Genomic DNA, 10,962 nt, shown 5'->3' on the forward strand with positions numbered 1-10,962 from the left:
TTCACCATGTTGGCCAGTCTGGTCTTGAACTCCTGACCTCAAGTGATCTGCCTGCCTTGGCCTCCCAAAGTGCTGGGATTACAGGCATGAGTCACCACACCTGGCCAGATCCAAAATATTAAAGGATGCAGAGGATGTTAGGTAAAGATACAAAGTTCAATTTGTGGAGATGCATAGTAACTTCCACAGGCATTAAGTGGAAAAGTGAGAATGGGTTGTAATGTTAGTTTGTTACTCAACAGATGCTAGCTGTTTTAATTATACATAAACACTACTGGCAGTAAAAGGAGAGCTTGAACAGATGTCCAGGTGAAACTCCAGGGAGAGGAGCAAGGGAGTCAAGAGTCAGTTCACTGAGCCTGTTTCTCCTGTGAAATGGATAATGAGGTTGCCTTACTCACAGTGGTGGCAAGACTCAGAGATGGTTGCCACCTACACAGTGTTTAGGACTCTGAGAAGTGTTAGTGAGCCGTTTTGGAGGGGTGAACCTTTGTCCTTCAAGAGGGGCTGGATTTTTGGCAGGACCTGAAATAATAACCAAGGATGACCGCACAGTCACAAGCTGTCTCCCCGGGCTCGAGGTGGCTCCCACCCAGGGAAGGGGACGGGGGTGTCAGCCACTGCATCACGACCTGGGGTCGTCACTCCCTGGGGGAGGGAGGTAAACCTTTACAGGTAAGGAAAGTGAGACCCAGAGACAGAGTCATTTGTGAGCATGCCAGGCTGATGCGTGGCAGGGGGAAAATTCAAATCTGGGGAGGGTCTGACCCCAAAGTCCAGCATCCCTGGAGCCTCCTGCTCATGTCAGGTGTTTGGATTAATGGGACCTCCCAGAAATAGTGTGTGCAGCCTCCCAGGGGACAGCTTCCCCTGTCAGGCACCCAGACCAGTCCGCTGTGGAGAGCAGCAGCCTGCAGATGGGTCACCAGCGCTCAATGGGACAGATGCTGGCATGGCATTGGGATGTCACATGCATACCCCACCACTGGACATGAGGATTCCAGGGGCTCACGGGATCTGCCTGCTGCACTCACAGGTGCTTGGGCAATGCCCCTTTCCCCTGCAGGAGCTCCTGCCAGTCCTCCTTGCCAGCACCCCCTCATGCCCAGTGCCCTGCACTGTGTTTCTGAGGTATGTGGGTCACAAGTCCCCCTCTCCTCCTCCAGGTGTGGCAGGCGTGCTTGTGGGACACCCGTTTGACACAGTCAAGGTGAGTCTCATCGCTGCTTTTTTTTCTCGGCGCGTACATTGGAAAGAGGCTCACAGGGTTGGGGTGGCCGGAAGCCCATTTCCGTGGACAGCCCCAGGTGGGCAGCTGCTTTTTACACCGCGCCGGGCTGAACCGTCCTGCTGCTTCGTCCTGGCATCTCCCAGCTGGGGCTGATCCACATTCTGGGTTCATGGCCAAGTCCATCCTGGGCTTGGCCAGCTGGGACCGAGGTGCTGAGGTTTCCTCCCACCCAGAGCAAGGGCACCCACATTGTTCCCATGCAGAACTCCCCCAAACACTTCCTTGAAAGAAAGAAAAGTTCAGAGAGAAAATACAAAAAAGCCAAAACTCGTACCTCCCATGAACATGATCTTCACGGAGTGGTGATCATCCTTACGGAGAGTCCGAGTGATAGTTTCCCACGTGCCAGAGGCGTGAGGAAGGGCTCTGTTAGCCGGTTCCTTGACAACACCCCACACCTCCATAAACCGGAGTTCCAGGTTCTCAGACCCCCCGGAACGGAAACCAAGGAAATCTGTGTCCTCCAGCTGGCAATTCCCAAATAAATCCCCCACCCTCCACTTGTGGTTGGGCTGTATGTTCTGAAAGTAGCGCAGTGGGGCCCTTCCTCACGCTTTTCCCTGGGCCCCAGGGCAAGCTGTGAGTGGCGGGCACCAGACCAGCCTTGTGCTTGCCGGCAGCACTACACGTGGCCCCTCTTCCCACTGAGGGAAGGCAAGGCAGGATGCACATCCTGAGCTGGGTTGGCAGGAGACTTCTGGTCTCCTTTTCTAGTGAGCCCAGGTGTTTGTTGGCAGAGACAGTGACTGCTTACCATAAGGCTGGATTGCATCCAGCACAAGAGTGAGGGCCCGACCTTATGCATTGGCTGTGACCTTAAAAAGCTCTGTCCCTGGGCCTTGTGCAGGTCCAGGCCCCTCTGCCAGCTGGTTTTCTGCATGACCTTGGGCAGGTCCCGGTATCTTTGGGCTCAAACGTTGTCATCGTGCCAGTGCTCACCAGCATAATTTATGTTGGATTAAATGCTGGCTCTGAAAAGCACAACTCTTCCATCCAGTTTGTGGAGGCGGCTGAAGGGCCAGGCTTTCTTGGCAGGCAGCGGCCCCACGTTTCCTGCACCAGCCTGCCGAGAGGGAGGCTGTGCAGAGCCTGCCCACACAGCCCCCGGCCCCAGCCGTGCCCACGCGCTGCCTGGCCAGGCCACCCGTGAAGCCTCCCCCAGGCCAGAGCAGCCCAGGACAGCCTGGCAGTGTCCACGTTGCACTGTGTTTATATCTCGTCGTCATGTGTTGTGAATGCCTCTCGCAACCAAGAAGTGCCTCGCATTCACTTCCTCTTTCCAGCTCCGCGGAGGCCTAGGCTCTCTGAGCTATGAATCGACCAGACCTGCTGGGCTCCTGCCCGGCCCCCTCAGGCAGCCCCTGGCAGGCCGGGGAGCACTTTCGTCCTGGTGCTCCGCCGTCCTGAGCCACTGAGCCCGCGAGCAGCATCCCTGATGTGACTCAGGGACAGGAGTTTCTCCAGCCCATGAAATTTTACTCCCCAGACCCTACTTCGCTGTCTGGAGGGTGGTCTTTGAGAAGATCTATTTGTGATCCCTTTTTTTTTTTTGCCACTGTGTCGCTCCAGCATCACATCTGGACATACCTACCTTAAAAAGCTGAACTTTTTTTTTTCTTTGAGACGGAGTCTGTGTCTGTCACTCAGGTTGGAGTGCAGTGGTGCGACCTTGGCTCACTGCAACTTCCTCCTCCTGGGTTCAAGTGATTCTCCTGCCTCAGACCTCCCCAACCCCCCAAGTAGCTGGGATTACAGGCACGTGCCACCACGCCTGGCTACTGTTTTTAGTTGAGGTCCAGCACATGTAGAAAGTGCACACATCCGGCCGTGCGCAGTGGCTCATGCCTGTAATCCCAGCACTTCTGGAGGCTGAGGTGGGCGGATCACAAGGTCAGGAGATCAAGACCATCCTGGCTAAGAGTGAAACCCTGTCTCTACTAAACATACAAAAAATTAGCTTGGCGTGGTGGCGGGCACCTGTAGTCCAGCTACTCGGGAGGCTGAGGCAGGAGAATGGCGTGAACCTGGGAGGCAGAGCTTGCAGTGAGCTGAGATCGCGCCACTGCACTCCAGCCTAGGTGACAGAGCGAGACTCCATCTCAAAAAAAAAAAGAAAGTGTACACATCCTAGGTGTATAAGTCATCGCAAAGCACAGGCGTGGGGAGCCGCCACCCAGGAGAAACAGAACATGGCCAGCCCTCTGGAAGTCTTCACTCCCGCTCCTATCAGCTCCTCCCGCCCCTTCTTCCGAGGCTTCCACTGGCCTAACTTCCTCCTTTTTTTTGAGACATGAGTCTTGCTCTGTCACCCCAGGTGGAGTGCAGTAGCCCACTGTAGCTTTGATTTCCCAGGCTCAAGCAGTCCTCCCACCACAGCCTCTCAAGTAGCTGAAACTACAGGCAGACACCACCATGTCTAGCTAATTTTTTTTTTAAGTTATTAGTAGAGATGGGGTCTTGATACGTTGTCCAGCTGGTCTCAAGCTCCCAGGCTCAAGTGATCCTCCTGCCTTGGCCTCCCAAAATGCTGGGATGACAGGCCTGGCCCACTGTCCTCACTTCCAACACCACGGGCCCCTTTTGCCTGGTTTGAACTTAATGTAATTGCAGCTGTACCCTAGAATCATCAGGGGCGACCCGAGTCCATGTCAGTCTGTACTGTCACATGGCCACAGACTATCTCATGGCTGGGACAGTCACAGTTTATTCCCCCAGACCCTTGGGACTGAAAGAATCCAAGATCTAGATCTCCTCTATAGCGTCCAGAACCACAGCCCCCGTCCTGAAGCACATGGCCTTCACACGTGGTTCTGCACAAAGGGAATTTTCTGTCCTGCTTCCTTGGATACAACAATAATCAGGAAACAGTCACTTTCATCAGGGAGCAGTCATCTTGAACTGTGATGAGGGGGTGACCGGCTATCCCTGGGCAGGGGATGGGGAGGGTGGGTGGGGGCTGGCTGTGGGGGCTCCGTGCCTGGATGTGATGTTGAAATTTTGTGTTGCTTTAACCGCCTTTACTTTCTGAGCTAGGGGCTGTCTCCATCCATAGCAAAAGTGTAACTTTGTTGTAGATGGGCGTAAGCCTCACCCTGGAGAGCGCTAGTAAGTACAGACCAGGTGAACCAGACCCCAGCCTGGACCCCACCCTGTCGTGCCCATCTCCCCAACCCCAGAGTTCCCTCCGTAGCAGGGGACAGGGAGGGTGTGAGACAAGCTTGGGCCCAGCACAGATCCTGGGGTGGGGGCTCGGGCTGGTCGAAAAAAATCAGCCCCCTCTGGATTGGGGGTCCTCATGTGGGGGTCTCTCAGCCTTGTGGGAAGCTGGGAGCTTCCTAAACTTGTGTCCAAATGACTAGTTTCCCAGGGGTGGGTCCATTCCCATCAATCCTCAAAGGAGAGCCTGTCACCCCAAGATTTTAAAAGCCTGAGCTGTAGATGACAAGACTTGGGATGCTGGGCCCAGAGAGTGAGGGCTCGTCACAGACTGAGGGGTCAGAAACAAAGTAGGGAGAGACCTCTGCCCACATTGGTGGGAAAAGCTGAGTTGACCTGAGCCTGACATTCCCGAGCTGCTGGACTTGGGCGTTCACCAGTGTATGTGACCTGCAAAGACTTCACAACACTACCCAGGTGGCATTGAGTATCCAACCTGGGAAGGGATAGCTCCACGTCACATCGGTCCTATTCACACAGCCCTCTTAGTCCCAGTGTTGGGCCTGCAGGAGGAACAGAGAGATCGCCCCAGAGACCCCAGAACATTGAAGGGAAAGCAGCAAACCTTGCATCAAGGTGCTCGCCAAGAACTGGGCCTCCAGGGTGGGAGGGGTGCTTCGGGCCAATCTTGAAGCATTGGCTTCTAGCTGTTGAGGTCCTGGGCGTACTGAGATGGTACTTGTTTCCTAACAAAACATTTTTTGTAAGTGCATTCACCAATAGAGGGCCCACCTATTCTGGTGGAGAGAATTGGAAAAGGTTCCAGAATCTGGGCAGAAGCCTGGCTGTTCCCGGTGAGGGCTCTCCCTTGCCAGCACTCCCTCCCACCCTCACTCTGACCAACACAGCCACTCATATCCCTGGAGAAGACAGCTTTGGCCAAGTTGTAAAACATCTCTGAGCCTCAGTCTTCCCATCTTGGAAATGGGGGCAGTTGTCCCAATGCCAAGATAATTGAGTGTGAAGCCCTCCCCTGTCCCATGCTGCCTAGTACTGAAGGCACTTGCTTTGTGGCCCTGGCTGTAAGAATGATCATTTCTGAGTCAGACCTAGGGAATCAGCCCCTGAGAATGTGACTTGACCTAGTTTACTCCCACCCCCCGCTCTGCAAGTCTGAGCCTCCTATCGAGCAGAGATAAACTCATAGGCAACAAAGAGCGCTTTGACATGGAAGAGGTTCTGGGCCACTGGGCTCGGAGGCGGCGAGGCCTGAGCAGCGTCCCGGGCCCCAGAGCTGCTGACGTGGGTCCCCAAGGAGGTTGTTGGCTGTTCTTTTGCCACTGCTCTGTTAACTCATAACTGCTGTTCTCACTAGAGGCTACTGGCAGAGACCAGGCAGGAGCTCCTGGAGCCAAGGTCATTGCTTATATTATTTATTTATTTATTTATTTATTTATTTATTTATTGAGACGGAGTGTTGCTTTCTCGCCCAGGCTGGAGTACAGTGGCGTGACCTCACTACATCCTCTGCCTCCCCGGTTCAAACAATTCTCCCACCTGAGCCTCCTGAGTAGCTGGGATTACAGGCGTGTGCCTCCATGCTAGGCTAATTTTTTTTACAGACATGGTTTCGCCATGTTGGCCAGGCTGGTCTCGGAACTCCTGACCTCAAGTGATCCACCCACCTCGGCCACCCAAAGTGTTGGGATTACAGATGTAGCCACTGCACCCAGCTAGGCTCATCACTTTTTGCACCTATTGCCTCAAAGCCAGTCTGACGGGACATTAGGGCAGGGGACCTTCAGCCTGGTCTGGGACATGGGCCGCCCACTCAGCAGTATGACAAGCATCACCTGGAGAACGGGCTGGTCTCAGGAGGTCGTTCATGCCCCACCGGCAGTGCACTGTGCAGCCATAGTGTAAACAAGAGGCTTAACCTCAACTGGTCTGAGATCTTGGGGACCCCCTACCCTGTCTCCAGCAGCCTGTCCCTGTAGCTGTTTGCCCACCGGCACCCCATCCTGAAAAGGCATAGATAGCCGGTCCGCCCTGCCCTGGAATTACAAAAGTCTTAGACTGTGCCTGAGTGCCCAGCCTCCTTAGGAGACCCTCCCAGGCAGCCTGAGTGCCAGACCCGGGAGCTGGGTGCTCTGGCCCTGCCTGCCTACCTCTCACTGGACTCTCTCCTTCCAGGTGCGGCTTCAGGTCCAGAGCGTGGAGAAGCCTCAGTACCGTGGGACATTGCACTGCTTCAAGTCCATCATCAAGCAAGAGAGTGTGAGTGGCCTGGGCTGGTAGGGCTCGGGAGGCACAGGATGGGGAACCAGTCTCCAGGCTGCCACCACCCCAGACCAGAGAGCCAGGAAGGAAGGTGTCAGGATGGCCAGCAGGCCAATCAGGACCTAGGTTCCAACGAAATTCTGCTTGGTCCTCAGGAGCCCCTGGGGTGGGCTGGGGCTGCCATCCTCCAACCCCTCTCCGCGTGGAGGGCCCAGGAGGTGCGTGTTGCCGGCTCTGATGGCGTCTCTGCCCCCGCAGGTGCTGGGTCTGTACAAGGGCCTGGGCTCGCCGCTCATGGGGCTCACCTTCATCAACGCGCTGGTGTTCGGGGTACAGGGCAACACCCTCCGGGCCCTGGGCCACGACTCGCCTCTCAACCAGTTCCTGGCAGGCGCGGCGGCGGGCGCCATCCAGTGTGTCATCTGCTGCCCCATGGAGCTGGCCAAGACGCGGCTGCAGCTGCAGGACGCGGGCCCGGCACGCACCTACAAGGGCTCGCTGGACTGCCTCGTGCAGATCTACGGGCACGAGGGTCTGCGTGGCGTCAACCGGGGCATGGTGTCCACGCTGCTGCGAGAGACGCCCAGCTTCGGCGTCTACTTCCTAACCTACGACGCGCTCACGCGGGCGCTGGGCTGCGAGCCGGGCGACCGCCTGCTGGTGCCCAAGCTGCTGCTGGCAGGTGGCACGTCGGGTATCATGTCCTGGCTCTCCACCTACCCTGTGGACGTGGTCAAGTCACGGCTGCAGGCCGACGGGCTGCGGGGAGCCCCGCGCTACCGCGGCATCCTGGACTGCGTGCGCCAGAGCTACCGCGCCGAGGGCTGGCGCGTCTTCACACGGGGACTGGCGTCCACGCTGCTGCGCGCCTTCCCCGTCAACGCCGCCACCTTCGCCACAGTCACCGTGGTGCTCACCTACGCGCGCGGCGAAGAGGCCGGGCCCGAGGGCGAGGCTGTGCCCGCGGCCTCCGCCGCCCCTGCGGGGCCCGCTCTGGCGCAGCCCTCCAGCCTGTGACACTCACCCCGCCCTCCTTCCCCAGGGCCCCTTCTCAGAAACCTGAGACATAAATTGGCCCCTGAGTCGATTGCCGTCCTCCTGCTTGGATGCCGGGGGCTGTGGACTCTCTCAGACCTGGGCTGAATTTTGCTCATCAGCCGGGTGGCTTTGGCCAAGAACTTCACTTGCCTCAGTATTCTCATCTGTGAAATAAGGACCCTCATACCCACATTGTAGAGTCACGAAGGTCAGAGATTATTCTGAGTGGCAGCCAGCACCTGGCCTGGCTGAGGCCATTGCACCATTCATTATCCTGGAAATTGAGGCAGACACTCCAGCCCCTTTCTGGGATCCTGGCCATGCCACTGTGCTCCTGCCCTGCAGGCTGGCTCCCAGGGGTCTCTGATGGCCCACCAAGGGGCTGCCCAGGGACCTGACTCCACATATCCTCCACCCGGGAGGCTGGTGGGCCACCTCTGGTCTGTGTTAGGGACAGAGGAAAACTTGGTGTGCCTCCTGGTGTCCCAGAACTGGATCCTCTGCATACCCCAGCTTCTCCACATGCCACTGCTAGGGGTACCCCAGCTGCTGCCACTCCTGCTGGAGGGTGAACTGGGGACCCTCCACCCTCCGGGAAGCCATGGAGTCTGCTGGAGGCACCATATCAGCCAACGGGACTAGCGTGGGGAGCAGACAGACCAGTGGGTGGAGGTCTCGACAGTTCAAGTGTGATGCAGCTGTGGCAAGGAGAAATCCTTCCACCTCTGGGCCTCAGGCTGCCTGTCCATAAAATGGGGACATGGCCAGCTGATGGACAACTGAGTCTCTGGCCCACCCATCCCCGCCAGCCAGGATCCCCCAAGGTGTGCAGAGGGCTCAGCAGAGAACAATATGGGATCCCCCTCACCAGGGCTGGAACACCTCCAGCCACAAAGAAGCCAAAGGTCAGTTCCTCTTGCTCCCCAGCAAACGGTGCCTCCTAGGCATTCTCAGAGCCAGGGCTTCATCCCTGTGAAGGCACAGGGTCCGCTAGTGGGCACAGGGGTGGCTAGTTGGGGCCTGGGGCAGGAGAAGGCCGTCCCAGGCATCCTGGGGAATGTGCTTGATGAAGATGACACTGGGCTTTGTACAGCCTGGTGTCGCTGCACAGAAACTGTCAAGGGAATAAAGTTTTCTTTGTTTTTTAAGTGGTGAAGCTGCCTTTGCATATGGTGGAGGAAAGGGCTTCATTCAACACCCTTGCCCTGGAGTCGAAGGGGCCAGCTCAGAGGTGTGTGTGCCCTCGGATCCTGACAGCGGCCTTGGCCATGTGACCTGGGCAGTTGCGGATACGTCTGAGAACCTGTTTTCTCATCTGTAAGGCAAGCTAATGAAGGGCGAGAGGATTGGAATGTAAAGCTTATGAATACGCTGGTGCAGCCTGGCCATTCAGCAGAAGTGCCTCTGCTATCATCCCAGCAATGAGACGCCTGTGGTGAGGGACACTGGCGGGTGGGGCAGCAGGGACAGGAGTGTCCCAAAAACAGCTTCCTGGAGGAGGGGAGGTCTGAGTGGAGCTGACCATTTCAGCCACCCGGGCAACTTGGGCACAACTGTACCTAACCTGACCTAGGAGGTCAGAGAGCGCTTCCTGGAGCTTTGCCAAAGGTGTGGTGTGGGGGTCTCAGTCTCACTGCACACCTCACCTGCAGTTCTGTTCAGCCTCCTGGAGTTAGCCCTCGGCACCCTGAGCCTCTGCAACCACCAGCCCTGGAGGCTGTCCCTCCCAGCTGCTGAGCCAAGAAGCTCTGCCCACTGACAAGGGAGAGTCGGGGAGGGGCCCCAGTTCCTGTGCCTGTTTAATCCTAGTGCCTTCCAGGGAGGCAGGAGGCTGCGAGGAAGCTGGCTGTTGACCCCCGGGGTCTCCTTGCCTCTCACTTCTCTTTACTGTGAAATAAACCAGGGGAAGCTCCCAGGGGTGAGGGACACACCCTGGCCATGGGCACAGAGAGGGGCCCCTTCCCTGGCTCCTCCATGTCCAGTTTGGCAGCCCCTTTGCCTCTGTAGGCCTGGGTGGCTGAATCTCTCAGGGCAGCTTTGGTCCGCCTGTGGCTGTGGTCCTCATCACCCTGGATCTCTCCACACATCTGCACTCTCTGGAAAGGCCCCAACGTGACCCTTGTCAGGAACTGATTTGAGCACAAAGCTTTCTCCAGCCCTGCTCACCCTGGGGCTTCTCCACGACCCCTGCTGCTGCCTGCCCTCTGGGGACAGCACACAGGCAGGCCAGCCATTCAGAAGTGAGGGGCGGTATGGCAAGGAGCAAGGTGAAGGGGCGGGGGGCTTCCACCTGCCTCACACTTCCCAGTCCAGCCGCCTCACACGACCAACACATCTGCCAGGCAGGCAGCAGAGCTGCTGCTGTTTTTAATGAATTTCTTTTACATTTTCTTTTCTCCCTGATTTGAACTTTTTTTTTATTTTGAGATGAAGTCTCGCTCTGTTGCCCAGGCTGGAGTGCAGTGGCGCTCTCAGCTCACTGCAACCTCCACCTACTGGGTTCAATGGATTCTCCTGCCTCAGCCTCCCAGTAACTGGGATTACAGGTGCCCGCCACCACACCTGGCTAATTTTTGTATTTTTAGTAGAGACAGGGTTTCACCATGTTGGCCAGGCTGGTCTCGAACTCCTGATTTCAGGTGATCCGCCTGCCTTGGCCTCCTAAAGTGCTGAGATTACAGGCGTGAGCCACCGCACCTGGCCTAATTTTTGTATTTTTAGTAGAGACAGGGTTTCACCATGTTGACCAGGCTGGTCTCAAACTCCTGACCTCAAGTGATCCACCTGCCTCAGCCTCCCAAAGTGCCGGGATTACAGGCGTGAGCCACCGCGCCGGCCCCCAGACTGTCTTGCGGCCGGAGCTGGCTATATGTCTTGACAGCTTCTGAGAAAGCTGTGAAACAGGTAGAGCACACTGTGGCGCACCGCTTCACCTCCGATCTCTGACCTTGCTCTCTGCCTCCCACTGAAAACGGGATAGGATGCCTGGAGCTGCAGTGGGAGAGACCACAGCCGTAAGCCACCGAGTCAGCCTGGCCTTGGAAGGCTGGTCACATCCCTCTCATTCAGCACACTGTTCCTGTCATTTGCAGCCAAACGCACCACCAGCCGCCATGCAGAACTGAGTTTATTTCATTGTGTCAGCAGCTGTGAGCAGGTTTTACCCAGCGGAGTGACAAGATCCAATTTATGCTTTG

The 10,962-nt window shown here is 56.8% G+C and overlaps 1 protein-coding gene across 4 annotated transcripts; it reads left to right on the forward strand.

Moving 5' to 3' along the window:
- Positions 1 to 1,165: 1,165 nt before the first annotated feature.
- On the forward strand, positions 1,166 to 8,913 carry SLC25A29 (solute carrier family 25 (mitochondrial carnitine/acylcarnitine carrier), member 29). Of its 4 annotated transcripts, none has more exons than XM_011991641.1 (4): positions 1,166 to 1,210; positions 4,325 to 4,396; positions 6,641 to 6,724; positions 6,986 to 8,913. In XM_011991641.1, the coding sequence occupies exon 4, from the start codon at positions 7,022 to 7,024 to the stop codon at positions 7,742 to 7,744; it is 723 nt and encodes a 240-aa protein (XP_011847031.1). In that variant the 5' UTR covers positions 1,166 to 1,210; positions 4,325 to 4,396; positions 6,641 to 6,724; positions 6,986 to 7,021; the 3' UTR covers positions 7,745 to 8,913. The 4 variants fall into 4 exon arrangements, with proteins under 4 accessions (XP_011847031.1, XP_011847030.1, XP_011847032.1 ...); XM_011991642.1 differs by lacking the exon at positions 1,166 to 1,210 and adding an exon at positions 4,168 to 4,202 and having other exon boundaries at positions 4,366 to 4,396; XM_011991640.1 differs by lacking the exon at positions 4,325 to 4,396 and having other exon boundaries at positions 1,172 to 1,210.
- Positions 8,914 to 10,962: the final 2,049 nt, after the last annotated feature.

Source organism: Mandrillus leucophaeus, unplaced genomic scaffold (assembly GCF_000951045.1).
Source record: "Mandrillus leucophaeus isolate KB7577 unplaced genomic scaffold, Mleu.le_1.0 Scaffold4, whole genome shotgun sequence".
Taxonomy (NCBI): domain Eukaryota; kingdom Metazoa; phylum Chordata; class Mammalia; order Primates; family Cercopithecidae; genus Mandrillus; species Mandrillus leucophaeus.